At 34.0% G+C, this 19,574-nt stretch overlaps 2 protein-coding genes and 1 pseudogene across 2 annotated transcripts in view; 1 reads left to right on the top strand and 2 right to left on the bottom strand.

Moving 5' to 3' along the window:
- Positions 1-5,390: 5,390 nt before the first annotated feature.
- Positions 5,391-11,623, bottom strand: LOC140954642 (uncharacterized). Its single transcript, XM_073404976.1, has 5 exons — positions 9,665-11,623; positions 9,182-9,253; positions 8,478-8,555; positions 6,719-6,796; positions 5,391-5,684 (listed from the first exon to the last, which is right to left on the bottom strand). Exons 1-5 carry the CDS (start codon positions 11,621-11,623, stop codon positions 5,391-5,393), a joined length of 2,481 nt encoding a protein of 826 aa, XP_073261077.1.
- Positions 11,624-14,062: 2,439 nt separating this feature from the next.
- On the bottom strand, positions 14,063-15,771 carry LOC118059532 (probable beta-1,4-xylosyltransferase IRX10L; annotated as a pseudogene).
- Positions 15,772-17,165: 1,394 nt separating this feature from the next.
- The window catches only part of LOC118059531 (uncharacterized), a 17,254-nt gene continuing 14,845 nt past the window's right edge, over positions 17,166-19,574 (top strand). The window contains exons 1-3 of the mRNA XM_073404826.1: positions 17,166-17,324; positions 17,511-17,541; positions 17,722-17,768. Of these exons, the coding sequence (XP_073260927.1) occupies positions 17,740-17,768 (29 nt within the window). The 5' untranslated portion in view covers positions 17,166-17,324; positions 17,511-17,541; positions 17,722-17,739. The remainder of the gene's footprint in view (positions 17,325-17,510; positions 17,542-17,721; positions 17,769-19,574) is intronic.

Here is a 19,574-nt window from a genome sequence, read left to right as displayed (position 1 = left end):
TTTCTACCTGGACCACGATTGGAATTGCTGAAGTGAGAAGTGGCTTGTATCATCTCCTTCCTAAAGCAGTCCCTCCTTCATCACTGACCGATCTTCTATCATGTTTGTCTCCCAATTTTCCTTCAGTTGCTATTTCTGTTAAAAGTAGTATGGATGTGAATGGTCTTTGGCATTGTCGCCTCGGTCATATTTCTGATTCACGAATGAAATTGATTAACGATCCTATTGTAAGAGACAACTTGCTTATAAATAAAACTTCTCCTTGTTGCATTTGTCCTCTTGCTAAACAACATAGACTTCCTTTTCCTAACAGCTCATATAAGTCTTCTAGTATTTTTGAATTAGTACACTGTGATATTTGGGGGCCATGTTCCACTAATGCTTATGATGGTTCTAGATATTTTTTGACCTTAGTAGATGATTTATCTAGAACAACTTGGGTTTATTTACTTCAAACCAAATCTAAAACAAGAAAGTGCATTGAATCTTTCTACCACCTTGTAGAGACACAATTCAACTATAAAATAAAAAACATACGTAGTGATAATGGTATTGAGTTCAAGATGAGTGATTTTTACAATGAGAAAGGGATTATTCACCAACGAACTTGTGTCGAGACACCCCAACAAAATGGGATAGTTGAGAGAAAACACCAACACTTATTAAATGTTGCTCGTGCACTGTTTTTCCAATCTAATCTTCCCCTATCCTTTTGGAATGATTGTATCTTGACTGCAGTCTACCTTATAAACAGAACACCTACCCCCATACTTAACAATCGAACTCCCTATGAAGTCCTTTTTAATGTTAAACCACATTATTCTCATTTAAAAATGTTTGGATGTCTTTATTTTGCTACAACCATATCAAATGGGCGACGGAAATTTGATTCGAGAGGTAAAAAGTGTGTTTTTCTGGGTTACCCTTTTGGAGTCAAGGGATATAAATTGATGGATTTGAGTAGTAAGATCGTTTTTCTTTCTAGGGATGTCCTCTTTCATGAAACACATTTTCCTTTCAAAGCATCCCATTCCACTAGTGAAGCGCATTCCTCTTTCCATTCCACACCAGCCATACAGTATTCTCCTTGCCCCGATCCCTCATCTGACTTTCATTGTTCTCCACCAAATATAGACAGCCCTCCTACTTCACCAAACATTTCATCTTCCTCTAGTAGACCTGTTATCACTCCTCAGGATGTCAATCTTGAACACTCATATGTCTCTTATGATCATATTGACTATGATACTCCTTCTCCTTCTCCAACTTTCCGAAAATCCACTAGGAACAGGACTGCCCCTGCCTACTTGCAGGATTTTCACTGTCAACAAGCTGCACTCACTTCAGATTTCCAATCCATGGCACATGTATCTTTTCCTTCTTCAAATTGTTCTTTTCCTTTGTCCAATTATCTTTCCTATGATCGTTTTTCACCACAGTTCCAAGCTTTTTCTTCTAATCTTTCTATCATGGTTGAGCCAACCTCATATTCTACAGCAGTTAAGGATCTAGGTTGGTGTAAGGCCATGGATGCCGAATTGCAAGCCTTGGAAGAGAATCAGACTTGGATTCTCACTGATCTACCTCCTGGAAAAGACGTTGTGGCCTGTAAGTATGTCTATAAAATCAAGAGAAATTCAGATGGCAGTGTGGAACGATTGTAGGCCAGATTGGTCGCAAAGGGGTATACTCAACAGGAAGGCATCGATTATCATGAGACTTTCTCTCCTGTAGCAAAGATGGTCACTGTGCGATGTCTTCTATCAGTTGTTGTTGTTCGCGGTTGGCATTTGCATCAATTTGATGTAAACAATGCCTTCCTGTATGGAGACCTAGAAGAAAAGATTTACATGAGCAAACCACCAAGGTATAATAAAGGAACAACTGGACAAGTGTGTAAACTCCTCAAAAGCCTGTATGGTTTGAAGCAGGCTAGCAAACAATGGTATGCCAAACTCACTTCATGCTTGATCGACTTTGGTTTCACTCAATCAAAGGCTGACTACAGCTTGTTCACCATGTCCACTAGCACTTCTTTCACCGCCCTCCTTGTATATGTCGACGACATAATTCTTGCCAGGAGTTCCATGACCAACATTGTTGCAGTCAAGGATTGTTTGCATGACAAGTTTCAAATTAAGGACTTAGGTCTCTTGCGATTTTTCCTTGGCATAGAAGTGGCCAGATCACCCATGGGCATACACATTTGCCAACGAAAATATGCCCTTGATATTCTAGCTGATTCAGGGATTCTAGGCTGTAAACCAGTAAAGATTCCTATGGAACAGAATTCAAAACTAAGCAAGGATACAGGCGATTATTTGCTTGATCCCTCCACATATCGACGACTCATTGGCAGATTACTTTATCTCACCATTACAAGGCCTAAAATTAGTTATCATGTGCATGTTCTGAGTCAGTTTATGGATAAACCTTCACAATCTCATTTGACAGCTGCTCATAAAGTTTTGCGGTACATCAAGTCTGCGCCTGGCCAAGGATTATTGCTATCCGCTTCTTCCAATTTAGAGTTACTTGCTTATTGTGATTCTGATTGGGCTTCATGCCCTAATACTCGTCAATCCGTTACAGGGTACTGTGTTCTACTGGGACAGTCTCTTATTTCATGGAAATCAAAGAAGCAAAGCGTAGTATCTCGGTCTTCTGCAGAGGCAGAATATCGGGCTATGGCTGCCACAGTCTCTAAGCTCACTTGGCTTCGGTTTCTCCTTACTGATCTGCATGTTGAGCACCCTCAGGCAGCCTTCCTTTACTGTGATAATCAGGCTGCACTCCATATTGCCTCAAACCCAGTTTTCCATGAACGTACGAAACACATTGAGCTCGATTGTCATCTCATCCGGGACAAAATTTTGGAAGGATTCATTGTCACCATGCATGTCCCCACTCACCTTCAACGAGCTGACCTCCTTACGAAGGCCCTTCCCTCTTCTCTTCTGCAAACTCACTTACTCAAGCTGGGAATTGTCAACCTCCATTCTCCATCTTGTGGGGGGGGGGTATTACGGGACATCAATATTTAAGTTAATAAAGAAGAAAATAATACTAGTCATTTAGCTCTCTCATCACATGCACAAGAGGATAGATAACACACATTTTGTACATTCTCCCTTTTTCTGTTACTTGTATATTTAGCCTCTAGAATTAGCTGGAAGATGCTTTTTTATTTTTCTTCATGTTTCTCTTTCCAGTTAGTTAGACAAAACAGAATAGTCAGTGTATATATAAAGGCTCTCTCTGTAAAGGAAATACTAAGTGAAGAATTTCAACAAACAGATACGGGGCCTTCATCTATCTCTTCCATGAGATGATTGTTTTTCCTTTTTCAAGGTTTTGATAAAACTTACAGTATCTTCTAGCTGAATTTCTGGCAGCATAATATATGGAAGAAAATTATGGGATATATCTCCTTTAAGTTAAAGCTTGCATTACCAGTTTTTTTGCAAACCATAGTTACATGTACAAGTAAGAATTTGGTGCCTGTCATGGGTACAAAGCAACGAAGAGATGCTAAATAGTAATAAAGAGATGCTGCAAGAATGAAGAGTCTTTAAATTAGTTGCTCCCCCCCCCCCCGCCCTTTCTTTTCTTGATAGACAATAGGCATTGCACTAAACTTCCCAAAGATTTGAACATGTGACTCATGAACTTTATCAATTATCAATATGCAAACTATTAATCATTTCTATTGTGTAGTCATTGCAAATCATTTCTATATTTAATTTTTTAAAATTGGAGACTCATGAACTTCAATTTCATTTTCACCTCATATGCAGAGCTGGTAATATGACTAGTTTTATTATATTTTATTACTTTTTGTTGGAAGAAGTGCGAAAATTCGAGTGTAATAGTTTTATATATAAAAAAAATGCATGCATGGTGTAAAGTTTTTGAAAACACTACAATATTCAATCAATATGACTTTGAGCGTGGTAATTCTTCTACGATGAAAAGAAAAGGAAAAAGGTCTCAAATTAGACTCCTAATTATATGGTGGGTTTCAATTGAATGCTCTAAGAAATTGTTTTTCAATAAAAGTTTTAAATGTTATCCTTTCATCTCCAAAATTAGGAAAATATTTGAATGAAAAACATCATGTTTCCTTCACATTAACGGTATCGTTTTCATTGCATAGAATGTGCGTTCTTAATGAAATCTATTAGAAAATGTGGATAGAAGAACTCAATTGTGAAGTTTTTAACCTTTGAAGATCCAATTTCTTGAAAATAAATTTAATTGAGACACGACTCATAATTTTTTTGATATTTATTTAGCCTTGTCCTTTTGAGTTGGCTTCCACAATTCTAAAATACTAATTATTATTATTATTATTATTATTATTATTAATGGTGATGATGATGATGTGGATAAATTAAATAAACATTGTTTAAAATAGAGTTTTGCTAGCATTGTTCATGTCTTCATAAATCATAATTTTAAGAGATTAATCCGGTGATTAATGAGGTTTTTTTATTATTTTAAAGCATGTGTAATCAACTTTGCAAATCATTATTACATAAGATATGGTAGTTGTAAGAAGGAAGAAACTTTAAATTAGTTGCCATTTGATTTCCTGAAAGACAGAGATTGTCTTCATCTTTTTTTTATTTGAAAACTTTAAGGTGCACTAACTTGGATACCAAGCAAAGAAGAGATGCTAAATAGTAAAAAGATGCACTTTTGCAAGATTGAATTGGCTATCCTTTTTCTTAATGGCAGAGTTTTCTTTCCTTTTTTGAACACTTGAAATAAGAAAAGGTGAATATCATTGAGGTAAGTTGTATCTTCTAGTTGAATTTCTTGCAGTGAGATGCTTGAACATTGAACTCCCGAAAGAAGTTTTCTTTTAAGAGTTTTCTTTCTTATTTTTTTCGAACACCTAAAAGAAGAAAAAGTGAATATCATTGAGGCAAGGAGTACCTTCATCTGTTGATGACTCACGCCAACAACTAGCACTTAAGAACAAATGAATCAGTATTTATATGTTCTTAAATTGATATATTAACCTCATAGAAACTTCGTAATTTTTAAATAAGTATTTGAACTGGTCTAAGAAGCTGAATGGATCATCATAAGGACGTAATGATGTAATAGCTCTTCCACAAATCTGCAATTAGTAAGTTAAACTCTTTGTAATTACATTTCAAAGGCTAACTAAGGGATGATAGTCCACCCAACAGCTTGAACAATTTAAAGCAAAGGTAAATTATAAATACAATTAAACACAATCACTAATGAATAGCCATCAATGCAACTTTTTCAATACATGCATGCAAAATTAAGCCCAACACAATTGCCAGTAGGAACTTATTTATTAAGTTAATTCACTTAAATAATTATGGACACAATATAACAAAATCTAGTACTCTTTATTCCATGCTTAAATTGATCTCATTATTTGATGGTGGTTGGCCAGTCCCTTGACCATGAGTTTGTGCTGGCAAGCTTCTTGGAAGTGAATCAATTCCTTGATGTGGAGTTGATGTTGTTAAATAAGATCTCAATTGCTCAACCTCTTGCTCTTCAAGCTCAAGCATGCGCTCAAGCACTCGCTCTTCGCGCTCAAGCACCTTAAGCACTTGCTCTTCGCGCTCATGCTCTCGCTTTTTAAACTCAAGATCTCGCTTTGTATCTTCCACAATCTTTTCCAGTTCTTTCAACCTCTTCAAAATAGCAACATTGTTAACTCGACATTAGTAATTAACAAATAATTGATTAATCAATTCCAATTATTCTTATTTAAATATAGAAATTAGAAGTGTCATGAATTTCAATTTAATTTCTCATTTTAATAAATATAGAGGTAATTTGACTAATTTCTTGATACTAATTGATTAAAACTTGCTACCAAATTAAGTACAATCTTGCTTTCAATGCATGCATGTTGTTCGGAGTAAGCAAGTTAAGTGCAACCTTGATTAAGGGGTGTTTGTGAGTGTTATAATTGTTGTTTTTTAAAATGTTTTTTATTTGAAAATATATTGAAATAATATTTTAAAAAAAAAAATTATTTTTGACATCAAAACATTAAAATGATCTAGAAATACAAAAACAAATTATTTAAAGTAAAGAAAAAAATAAATAAAATAAATTTTTTGAAAAATATTTTTAAATCGCAAAAATAAACAAAGGTTTAAATAAAAAAATGTGTAGTGTACAAACTTGGGCAACACTAGATAAAGAAAATGTACATAAGGTATTTCTGAAAATAAAACAACACAACGTGAATATCAAAAATAGCTTATAATATTAAGATTATTAGTTAGACAGACTATTAAAGACATTGAATTTAGCGGAAGAGAAAGAGTGGCAAAGTGCAAAGCATGGAAAATTAACAGGTCATCAATTTGTCTTTTCCTTCGAAAAAAAAAAAAGAGAAAACCTCATACGATAATATTAAATAAAAAATACTAAAAAGACACAAGTGATTTATGACATTGTTTTTACTCTTTCATCTTTATTAAAAAAAATATTATGTTTGCAATAAGAGTTACGTATAATTACCTTTACCAAAAATGCATTAGTTATTATAAAATTTATTAAGGACAAAATGGTCCAGACATGTATCTTTTGCTACAGTATCATAAATGATTTGCACATGAAAACAAGAAAAATAAGGCTTTGGGCAAGCGGCTCTTTTATCTTTTGCAAAAACAAAAACAAGGTTTAAAAGTATTGAGATGGAAGTGGAACATACCTCATGGGGACTTGACCCTGACATGGCTGCAATACCTTCCACATATTTGTCTCTAGCTTTGGAATATTCTTCTTCCTCCTTGTGATATTAATTGAATTTATTATCAGATATTCAAGTAGTCATCCGTTAATAAAAACAAGTATCTAATATTAATTATTTATTCCAATTTTTTCTTAGACGCAAAGGCATCACTATTACAAAAAATATATATTAAAAAGACACCAGTGATTTATTATGCTTTTAGACATATTGTTTTTACTCTTTTACCTTTATGAAAAAAATGGTTATGCTTGCAATTAGAGGTACAATTACCTTAAACAAAGAATGCATTAGTCATTATAAAATTTATCAAGGACAAAATGAACCGGATATATTTTTTTTACCACAGTGTAATGACTTATTTGTCCTTGAAAGCAAGAAAAAATACATTATATATTTCTTTTATCATCTCTTGGCACTTAATTTTTATATATGATTTGGTTCTCATTCTTTGAATTAAAATGTATTTGGTCTTAAATAATTTATTGAGTTATTTTTTTTTATTTCATACCCTTACACTTGATTTTTGTATTAGATTTTATTTTTATTCTTTTGATTATGGTGTGTTTGGTCTTGAATCCTTGATTAAATTAATTTGTCTTTGAATTTCATCCCTTGATATTTTTTTTTATCAAATATGATCATCACTTTTTTATTGTTAATTTTAGTTGTTTTTATCCTTTTATTTAAATATTTGATTAATTTATGCAAATTATTCTTATTTAAAAATAAAAATTAGAAGTCTCATAAATTTCAATTAAATTTCTCGTTTCAATAAATATAGAGGTAATCTGACTAATTTTCTGATATTAATTGATTAAAACTTGCTATCAAAGTAAGTGCAACCTTGTTTAAATAAAAGAATGTGTGGTGTAAAAACTTATGCAACACTAAATAAAAAAAATGTACTATTAGAAAATAAAACAACAGAACGTGAATATCAAAAATAGCTTATAATATTAAGATTATTAGTTAGACGACAGAGACTATTAAAGGCCTTTGACATTGAATTTAGCGGAAGAGAAAGAGTGGCAAAGTGTAAAGCATGGAAAATTGACTTTGTCTTAAATTTGTCTTTTCCTTTGAAAAAAAAGAGACAAAACCTCGTGGGATAATATTACAAAAAAAAAATTACTAAAAAGACACCAATGATTTAGTGTGATTCTAGACACATCTTCCTATATATTTAGTTATTCCTATCCTTTTTTCTTTTTTCTTTTTTTTTATGGATGGATGTATAGAATTTAGAAGCAATCCTGAAAGAGCGCGTTAAATATTTTATTGTCATCCCCAAATACGGTGCCTCTAATGGTGATTTATAAGTCACATAACTTGGCTTAAAATAAACATATTGAATAACATATATGATATACAAAAATATTATTAGGTAAATTTTATTTTTGTATATATAGATTAATTAATGTTCTGCTTATACTCCTATAGTTTAAACTTTTTCAATATTATCTCTCTAGTTTTTAGAATTACCAATGTTACCCTAATCTTAAAAAGTTAATTTGTTGTTTAAAATTGGTTTTTGAACTTTTCTTTTTTGGGAATGTTTTTTATGACATATAATAACATATATGGGAATATGTGAGAGGAAGTAAAAGAGAAATGTAAGGAAAATTGAAAGTTTTGATACTTATTTAAGAAAAGAAAAAATGGAAACTATACGGTAAATTGGAAGGTTTTGAAGTATCAAGATGGAAGTGGAACATACCTTATCGGGATTCGATCCTGACATGGCTGCAATACCTTTCAAATATTTGTCTTTAGCCTTGCGATATTCTTGATCCACCTTTTTGTTTTTGTTGAAGATTGCGGTGAAACATTATTCAATTTATTGTCAAAAATTCAAGTAGTCTTCGGTTAATAAAAGCAAATATATAATATTAATCATTTATTCCAAATTCTTCTTTGACATGAGGGAATCAATATTGACTAGACTCATTAATAATCTGAGGATCATAAATGATAATGAATTTTTGAGCTATAATTAATGTCATAAGAACACTTTGGTGTTAATTAAATTAGGCTTCAGGAAAAGGGTTCTTTTATCTTTGGCAAAAACAACGTGTTTACATTCATACCCTTAAAGGACAAAAGAAAAATAGCTTGGGCAGACGGGCTTCTCAGTCTTTACAATTTTTTTAAACGGCAAAATTACAATAAAACAAGTAGAGATTTGCCGGAAACATAGAATTAGTATAACCTCTTACCACATCCAACCGTTTTAAATTAAATGACATCCAATTAAAATCATTTTATTAATAAAATGAAGAAAAAGAAATGAAAACATTCATATGGAATTTCCAAAATAATGAATATAACAAACATATATAAATTAAAATAATCTGATTTGTTATTTTATTCTGACACCTAAAAAAATAGAATATACTTGAAAAGGATTTTTGGTATACTTACCCGTCTAAGTGTCACATTGCCTTCATTTTCGGTCTGTACGGTCCGTCCATTCACTTCAACCCTCACGGGATACTGGAACAAATATCATAAGAACACTTTAGTGTAATTACAGAGAAACACATGGTATTTAGCAAGCTATTGAGATGATGTATTATTTTCTTTTATTTCTCAAGAATTGAAGCTCATATATACCGGGATTGATTTAATGTAATTTGAAGTAGAAATTTGATTTGGCAGCATATAACAAGTAGAGTTTGGCCGTATACATAGAATTAGTATAACCTCTTAACCATCATCGATCCAACCGTTTTAAATTAATTGACATCCAATTAAAATCACTTTATTAAAAAAATGAAGAAAACGAAATGAAAACATTCAAGTGGAATTTCCAAAATAATGAATTAAACAAACATATATAAATTGAAATAATCTGATTTGTTATTTATTCTGACATCTAGAAAAATGCAGTATCCATCTACGTACTTGAAAAGGAATGTCTGATTCTTTATATTCGTACTGTGCGCTCAAGCCAAGATGTAGCACGAGAAGGGAGACATGAGTGAGTAACTCTCCACCTCTTCTCAGTTGTTGAGTATGTTCTTTCCATGGACAGTGAGCTGCTGCATATGCTACCATTTCTACCCAAACTTCACTTATCATCCTCCATCGCTTCTCAGGTTCCAATGAACGCAATTGCCTGACGAGCCTATGCACACCGATTAACACTGACTTTTCTAGTTTCCAGCGACGTTGAAACTCTTCATCATCATAACCAAGTGATTCACTGTTGTGCCAGTCTCGCAAGACACGTTGATTTTCCTTATCATCATTAGTACCCCGCAAAATTTGCAAAATTTGCAATTCTTGCAAGGTTTCTTGATATTCCTCATCATCACCGAATCCTTTAGAGAGCATATTTGGTCTTATCACCAAAAGATACATCATGTATTCAGATAGGCATCTGCTTGCTTCATCTTCTTTGGAGACATTGCTTCCATCTTTATCAACACGATAACAAATATCTGTTGCGAGATGCCATGCACGAATGCTCCGACTGAATTCTACTTCAGTCGTGCACCACTTGTACGCCTGTAACAGTCCCTCTCTTTCTAGCACACCATCTCCCCTCTGACCTATTATTTTACTTCTGACATTTTTATCAAAGACATTCAAATCTTCCTTCATCTTCCGAGATTCCTCTCGAAGATGTTCGAAAATAAGACCTTGTAGTCCAACATTCAAATCTTTCCAATTCACATGCATCTGCCTCTTCATTTCATCGATTCCCAGCAATTTCAAGCATTTAGGTGGCTCGCTTTTAATGGAAGAGCTTATCAGGTTATACTGTGATATGGATCTCGACCACCTCTTGCTTCCAGTTAACTTCCTTAGCTGAGAATAAATTGCACTTGTCAGGGCGTTCCCTCCTTTACCAATCAACCAAATCATTGTCCAGTCAGACAAAACAAGGCATAAAAAAGCATAAAACTCGAGAAAAACAGCTGCCGCAAACAATAAATACGTGATTGCAATGTCGGTCGTTGAGTAGTCATGCTTGTCAATCTTGACCTGGAAGGTAATAAACGCAGTAACAGAGAGCAGAGAGCTGATACAGCGAAGAATGATTCCGGCACGGGAGTAAATCAGAGGCGCTTTAGTATAAAGCATATCATATATTAATCCAAGCTCAGCCTCTACCACCTTGAAGGCACCGTCTGCTTTATTCTCGGAAAACAGCTCCCGGCTTATTATTAGTGAAAGAATGCCAGGGACAAGATCCTGCATCATAAACTTGGATATGTAAGAAAAAACATAAGCTTGAAGAAGATAATCTCGGTGGTGGTCTTGTGGAGGAGTTTTTGCCATTCCCGTACGATTATAAGAATCCCAAAAATCTGAGAGAGAAGAGTTTTTCAAACTCTTGGAGCATGAAGACCGGAGCACCCAAGTCCTCTCTACGTACTTTGCAATGCCAACAACGAACATTGGGATCGCTATGAATGAGAGGATACCGCTACCCCAGGACCTTGAGAAGACATAAAAAGCCACCCCGACTTGGACTACAAGACCAAGTAAATGCCTTGACCACAACTCGTTATCTTCAATCGAGTATGCAGTGATTGTGTCTGGGCCACCAAGGTGCAAGAGTAGAAAAGGTGCCCAAAATGCCTGGATGGAATTGTTTGCTTTCTCTGAAACGTCACCTGATGAATCTCCTTGGCTTCTGGCTAGATTACCCAGTGCAACAGTTGCCACCACGTCTGCTGATAGATATGCAGACCATACGAGAATCCTGATCCAGCTTCTGGCATTGGTCTTTCGCCAAGGACCAAATACGATGAGGATGGTTTGTAGTAAGAGACTAAGCAAAACCATTCCTCGAATCTCCCAATTGTTCCATAAATTTAAGACTTCTTCAGGCAAATTTTTAAGCATTGTCATCTTTTCCTCAACAGTGGAAACTACTTCTCTCGATGAACCCTTGAAAAAAATGTTTTGTAAGATGGAAAAGAAAATGTGGATATCTTTGAAAAAATCTCTTAAAATGAATAGCGAAAAGACTCTTATGAGAAAAGAATTCTGCAGTAGATTTTGGGTAAGGTATCATAAAATAGGAGTTGCTGCATATTGTTGTTCCAGCAAACAAAGAAAAGGTATGGGATGCATTACAAGTTAATATATGGAAGTGAATTCTGGGATATATCTCCTTTAATTTAAAGCTTGCATTCCCAGCTTTTGCAAACCATAGTTACATGTACAAGCAAGAATTTGGTACCTGTCATGGGTACAAAGCAACGAATAGATGCAAAATAGTAAGAAAAGAGATGCTGCAAGAATGAAGAGACTTTAAACTAGTCGCTTTCCCCCCTTTTTCTTTTCTTGATAGACAATAGGCATCGCTTTCTGGACACTCGAAGAAGGAATTCTGAACATCAATATGATGTTTGAGCACTAAACTTCCCAAAGGTTTGAACATGTGACTACCATTTACTACTAATAAGTTTCTGCCTTACATTAGTGGAATTTTGCATCTTCAAAACACAGAAAAATTTAAGAAATTTGAATAGATAACCTATTCAACGATAGTCATCCTTAATGATATCATTTTCATTGCATAGAATGTGCATTCTTGATGAAATCTGTTAGAAAATGTGGATGGAAGAACTCAATTGCTAAGTACCTTTGGAAATCCAAGTTCTTCAAGATAAATTTAATTGAGATATGGCTCATAATTTTGATATTTATTTAGCCTTGTCCTTTAATTGAGATATGGCTCATAATTTTGATATTTATTTAGCCTTGTTCGTCTTAGTAGTAATAGTAATAATAACAATAAGAAGGACTTACTAGCAAGTAAATTAATTAATGACAACTTGGATAATTTAAATAAACATTGTTTAAAAGAGAGTTTTACTAGCATCGTTCATGTCTTCATAAATCTTAATTTTAAGAGATTGATGGGTGATTAAGGAGGTTTTTTTTATTATTTTAGAGCATGTCTGACCAACTTTGCAAATCATTATTACATAAGATATGGGGTAGTTGGCTAGGACAGAGATTGCCTTCTTTTTTGGGAAACTTTAGGTTCTTTTTTGGGTACCAAACAAAGAAAAGATGCTAAATAGTAAAAAGATGTAGTTTGCAAGATTGAATTGGTTATCCTTTTTCATGATGGCGGAGTTTTCTTTCATTTTTTGGACACTTGAAAGAAAAAACTGAATATCATTGAGGTAAGTAGTATCTTCTAGCTGAATTTCTTGCAATAAGATGCTTGAACATTGAACTCCCGAAAAGCTTGAAAATCATGTAAAATTATTCTTCAAACTATATCTAATAACTTAAAATATTTAGGTAAGATGATTCTTTTATATTCTTAACAATAATATCGAATTTGTTTTTAATAATTCGGTAAGCACACTATCAAAGCTCCTCTTGAAAGACTAAAAATTTTCTCATTCGGGCTGTGTGACCCAATAATACAGTCATTTCCTAACTTATGATCAATTCTATGGTACATGTATATAACTTTTGGTAAAATTAATTTATTAAACCATAACGTCTCTTTCTCTATGCTTTTTTTTTTTTTTACATGATTCCTTCAGGTAATTTGTTTTAGTTTCTTCAGAGGAATTTTACAAAGTTTGGTTTTTTTAAAAGGATTTTTTTAAAAAATATATTTTTTGAATGTTACCGGATTTCAGGTCTGAGTGTGAGATATTTTATTGGGAGGTTTCTTTCTTGAGAGGATTTATTAAATATTACACTATTATTATTTTAGGTTAAATGGTATCAAGAAATGGTATCAACACACTCATTGGTCCGGTGGCCGACGGGTCCTAGGAATGTGATGTACTGTTTCAATCACTGAGCATGACCACCCAGGAAAAAGGTCAGGGAGGTCTTAGCACATGCAGTTCAAAAGAAAAACAATGCTCCAGATTAAAGAACATGCCAGTTTTTAGCTCATGTGGGTTCTAACCCATTGCTTTTAATGAATTTAAGTTGTGTTTCAAAGCTGGAGTGATATTAGTGAATCCCCAAATAACTTGAAATAGAACAGAGAACATTTTCCAGACCAAATTAGCCAATGTTTAAGACTTGGTAACAGCATGAGATAATTATATGCTACAATGAAGTCGTCCATCGAGGGGATTAAAACATATAACAGTTTCATGTTTGAAGTTTCTTCATCCATGGCAGATTACAACTAATAGCCACTCCCTTAAACATACAGAATTAATCTTTTAATCTAACACATTGAAAGCAAAATCATGACTTACACTTTCTGTGAAATTAGCCACCTTGATTAAACCAGCTTTGTTGGCAGGACTAAGGGGCAGGCTGCTAAGAATTTCTTCAAGAAGCATCAAGTTAAGACTGCTACCAAGGTTTCGGGTCACCGACTGAGCCTGTAGCCCAGTTTAAGATCTTCTCACCTGACTTCAGGTAAACACTTGAGGCAATTTTCGAATAAGTCCATTCAAAACTTGATGGAAAGCATCTCTTGCTTGAGCAGGTTGTGAAAATAGCATTGCCTGCTTCATCGAAGGGTTTGCAAGCAGTCTCTGCTTCCTCAATATCACTTCAGGTGGAATGGAAGTGAGCAAGGTGTCCAAATTTGGAACATCTTTCTCGTCTACAAATACCCTAATTTCTTCTCATGGGATTGCATCAGCAAAGAGTAAAACAATGTCGTCAGCTATAATAATATAATAATGGGGATACAGCCAAATATCACTGCTTCAACCAATCTCGGACTCTATGGGGCCCAGCCAAGGGGGCACAAACAGAAAGCAGCTTATTGCATGTCTTCGTAGTACGTTGTTAGGTGCTCTGTGGAAATGTCAAAAAGTGGATTGTCCTTGAAGTTCTCACAGACTGCTGCTCGTGCACCTCTGTAAACATATGAAACAAATTGGTCGGTGATCTCCACTTAAGCTCTATCACATATAGGATCATTGCTAAAACATGAAATGTATTCTGTCTTCCAATTAGCTTGACAATTGAATGAAGAAGTCCAAATATTGTATTTGACTACTTTCATTCTAATTGAAAAATATGAAAGGGTCATGATTCTGGTTTCATAACCCATACCACAAAGGTTCCATTTCTGTTGATATTTTTTTTGAAAATATACTTAAGCCTCACATTCTATGGAAACGAGTTGAAGTAATTGAACATCTAATCACTTTCTTAAACATGTGAGAACTATGTGAGAATTACCTTGCATAGCACCTTCTGGGTCATTTCCTACATCATAAAACAATCCTCTGAAGTAAACAAATATTGACCGAGGTGTTTTTTTAGGAATCAGATAAGTTTGCATTTTCTGTGGAGGAGCATATGGAGGAACTATAATAGAGCCATCTTTTAAGCAAACATGATTTCTTTGTCCAAAAGTTTGCACCAAGGTGGCTCGTTGGAGCAAGGGAAGAATTCCTCTTTCATAAGCCTTCTCTTCCTACAAAAAGGAAAAAGAATAGAGGAACATAAATTAAGAGTTGATGGAAATAAAAAGAAACTACTAGAATGCAACACTTTATTACTAATATATATCAATAATTAGATATACCAGAAGGATAAAAGCCTCAAAAGCTCTTCAAGAAACCACATATTTAGGTCAATTGATTCAAAAATCAAAATGCATTGAGAAAACTTGTCAATGGAAGCTAAGGGAAACAGGAGAAGGTAAATAAAAAGAAAAAGGTTTACTCACTTGATAGTGGAAGCATGCACCAAAGTCGTGTGGCACAATAAAAAAGTGGTCTGCACCTTCAGTCCGATTCCAATAAGGCCAGTTTGAAGAAATAAGTTGTATAGCACTTCTCATCATTCGTGGTGATTTGAAAGGCAAAGGAAGGCCATTTGGAGCCAAATCATAAGTTGTATATACAAGGTATAAAACCAATTAGCTTCCTTAGGATTGAGCGTTCCTACAGGGCTAGACAATAGGAACCAATGCATAAAGATCTCAGCTGCGAACATGTGAGTGAGACATCTTGGGTCTTTTTGCAGAATCTTCTTATTGTATTTGCTTGGAAGTTCATAAACAAAAACGTTCAGCCTTCCAACAAGATCATCTTCCAAAACATTTCTGCACTACCTGCATGTTGTATAGCCCAGTCATACTTAAAGATCTCTCATTCATTGAGCTCCAAACTACTTTTGTAGTTTCTGAAATCTACACCTTATCAAATTCTGATTCAACAAATCCATTATTCATAAAAGAAAACCTAATGTTTCATTTAAATCAGCAAGAACAAAACCATCATTTTACCCTTTCCTTGCCCCCGCATTTACCAAATCACATCTGATATTGCCAATTGTTTTTATTATCTTTCACATTGTTTTCCACATGTCTCTATTCCATGTGTGTCTAATATACAATACTTGGAGAGTTACAATGGCTTAAGCATTATTATTTTTAACTTGAGACAAATTGACTCTCCAATGTGATCTAGCTTTCCAGACTTGAGCAGTTCCTCTTCATAGTGCATGTAATAATACAAGAAAATCAAACAAATAGAAACAAAGAATTAGGAAAGTTCTTTCATCATATGTTATGGCCACCTATGTCATCATTAATAGAAACGTACCAAGTGCTAGACAAATTAGCGCCCATATTCACGCCAAGTTGTTTCCCCAACATGGAAACCCAAGACATTAGAAACCTAAAAAAATTCAATCATGCTTTTCCTTGACCAAGTCTTTATTAGCATACGATCAATTGAAGTACAAGGTTAGACCATCTCAACCAGATATGTTCATCTAGGTGAAGCTCAAAATAAGCCCTAGAGAAGTTGAATTTTACTAGAATATGGCAGTTACAGTGCACATGTTTCGATACCAAAGAAGCCATAAGAGATGGACTAGTTCCTTAACCAAATGTAATAATTTTTTAGTGCCTTTTCGTCACAGTTTTGATATCCATTGAGGTTTTGCATGGTTCAAAATGGTCTAAACTTAGAATCATTCACTAAGGACAACAATTACACTTCATAATCTGCAACATTTTTTAAGGGAATCATTATCAGCTCAGTAAAGGGTCTTAAGTTACAAATATTATCGCTAGAAAAGGGTCTAATAAAGTTTCAATACAAGAAAAAATATAACCTGTTCTGAGACAATATATAGCAAGCGAGCAAGCAATACCTCTATTGTGATGGTGAGAAGGAAAAGAGATTAGAAATGAACTGTAAGAAAGGTCCCACTTCATAATTCCCCTATAGGGCTGTGTAGTTAGTCTCTTTATCACATTCATCTCCGTAGTTCTTTTACTCACTGTGGGCGAGTTTCAGTGTTTCTGCTTTGAAATGAAAGAGAAAGTGGAAGAGAGAAGAGTCCAAAAATGGGCTAAATCAATACCATTTATGAGCTTCAAGAAACACGGGCCCTGTGGGGCCTTTGCTTCTTCTTTTTTTAACTTACCTATACAAAACCGGCGTCGTCTCAACAAAGGAAGTCCCTTCCAACGGTCAAATATTTTGTTTCTATCAAGCAAACCAAACTGTGTGTATATAAACGAAGAAAGGAAACCCCTTTCTTCATCTTTCTCTCATGCCTCTCTTTCTGGGTTTTCAAAATCCTCTCTCTCTTCAAGAAAAACCCTAAGAAAGATCGTTCATCAAGCTTCGCTTCTAAGGTATGATTGAAGGTTCACGCTCTTAAGATTTTATCTTTTATTTAGTTATTATTTCTTTGTTTAATTTCCATTTTGAATTAGAATTTAAATAGTTCGTTCTTTGTTAACCTTCTTTTCTTTTATCTTCTGCTCTCTCTTCTGTTGTGTTTGTTTGATTATTTAGTCTGATTATGTGGTTTTTTGCAGGATTGTCTTGAGAAAAGAAACTTCAATTCAGGTCATGAACATTATTTATCCTTTTTGATCGCTTGCTCTATGATTTATAAAATATTCCTGGTCATTAATTGCTAAAATCATCCTAGGTTTAGTCTTTTTTCTCTCTATTTTCATTTTTTTTTTAGAATTTGAAAAATGGGGTTATGTATGCTTTCTTTTTTCCTTCTTTGTATGGTTGTAGACCTACTTTTGCATAAACATGGCACCTCGGTTCAGCCAAGCATTCAGGTTCTTTCCTAATTTCCTGTATATTTTCTTTGAGGCATGTGAGAGTGCTTGATTTACTGGTCGCACATCTGTCTTTGTGGGGTTGTTAACAGTAATGTGTTTGCTGGTATTTTAAATTACTTCAATTTGATATGATGGATAAAATGGCTATTGGCTTGTTATGGTATTGTGTCAAGACTACCTAGAAAAGATATCTATCTATCTATCTATCTATAATTCTAACATTTAGATGGTCAAATATATCTTTTATGTGGATAATTTCGGATTCTATGGTTTTTAGAACCTCTAAAGTAAATCACTTAAAATTCAACCATTGTCAGATATTCTTGATGGTAAAATTGTCAGAAATCAGCTGGGAAATTATGTGTGTGGTTGAAATGAACATATTGAAGCGAAAAGGCCCCTCACCTTGATTTTGTCATTTTCAATTTAAATGAGACTAATAATGTGATTCAAATTTAATGCTCCTAGTACTCCGAGTTTCTTGGAGTGGAAACTTGCAAAAAAAATTGAGAACACATTGGAGAGTATTTTAGAGAAAACTAAAGCTTGGATGAGGAGATGTTACTGAATAATAAATTTCTTTGAAGAATACAATACAGTTAGGATAATTTTTTGTTTATCTTCGAGGCAACCTTTAAAATCCTGTTTCAGCTAAATACTGAATACTAGAAATCCTTTTTGATTGGGATGTCGATCAGCAACATATTTTGAATGCTAAAATACGTATCATTTATTTTTCCTTCTTTATTTCAGTTGATCATCATTGTTATATGTTCTATCCATTATCTTTACCTTGAAAAGTTTGGAGCAGGTGGATCACATATCTCGTATGCTGAATTGTAGTTTAATTTCGTTGTAGTTGTTCTTTTTCATTTTTAATACCTGCATCTGAGACACTTGCATGGGAAAAGAACTGAAATGACATTAAAGATTTATGGAGGTTAAGAGGATGGACCTCAAAATCCTATTATAAAGAACAGAAATCTTTTTTGTGTTTTGCTTGAACTTTGAAATTGAACCACAATACAGAACTTGTATTTGTGTGCATGTATAACTCTTGCCTCGTACACATTTCACTTCAATTTTTTTTTTATAAAAGAATGACTTGATAATATACCCCTGTACGGCAACTAGTCTTTTATTACTTTGTTTGGAAGGCTTTCACTCTTATAGGCAATTTTTCTGGATGCGTTGGGAAGAAGTGGAGAAAGATTGATGCTTTGAATAGATACAGATAAAACGAAGGAGGCATCTGAGGTAATAATTTTGTAGTTTCTTATACACTGATAATATGATTTGCTTGGTCTTGTCACTTTGTAGTTGTCTCACATCTCTTTTTCATGGTGGGTATTCTTGTTAAGATACTCGGTTGTTATTAGTGTTTTCTTTCGTTGCTACCATCATAATACCTAGTGAAGCTAGTTTCTTTATCACATTTAGCTGCATAGTTTCATGTTGCTCTCCCTCCATTTGTCTTATTGTCTCAGCTTTGAGAGGGAAGAGTACGAGCATGGATTATTGAGAGGGGTTGATATAGGAGGAATGGTTTGCTGAATTGAAGAATCAAGTTTTTCTACTGTTATTGGAGATTTTTATTTACTGGTATACAACTCACTTGTAAAATCCCTCTCTAAATTTTTTAATAATCATTCTTTTTTAGTTTCTTGAATGATATTTAATAACTAGGAGAGTAAAGTGCCCGTAAGATTAGCCCCGGGGATAAATGAAGTCTAGAAGATTGGCTTTTTTAAGTATTTTGTGGCTTTGTAGAACCTGAAAAGTAAATATATTATAATGTACTTG

The sequence above is a fragment of the Populus alba genome, chromosome 15 (genome assembly GCF_005239225.2).
Source record: "Populus alba chromosome 15, ASM523922v2, whole genome shotgun sequence".
NCBI classification, from domain to species: Eukaryota; Viridiplantae; Streptophyta; class Magnoliopsida; order Malpighiales; family Salicaceae; genus Populus; species Populus alba.
The sequence above is the reverse complement of the archived record's forward strand: the minus strand, read 5'-3'. Positions and strand labels throughout refer to the sequence as shown.

Bases quoted from the DNA above. Each gene is read 5' to 3' on its own strand.
- LOC140954642 (XM_073404976.1), bottom strand. From the start codon at position 11,623: ATGACAATGCTTAAAAATTTGCCTGAAGAAGTCTTAAATTTATGGAAC. The intron at 9,254-9,664 runs GTACGTAGATGG...TATTTGTTCCAG, and splicing joins AATCAGACATTCCTTTTCAA to TATCCCGTGAGGGTTGAAGT. The intron at 8,556-9,181 runs GTAAGTATACCA...AAAAACAAAAAG, and splicing joins GCAATGTGACACTTAGACGG to GTGGATCAAGAATATCGCAA.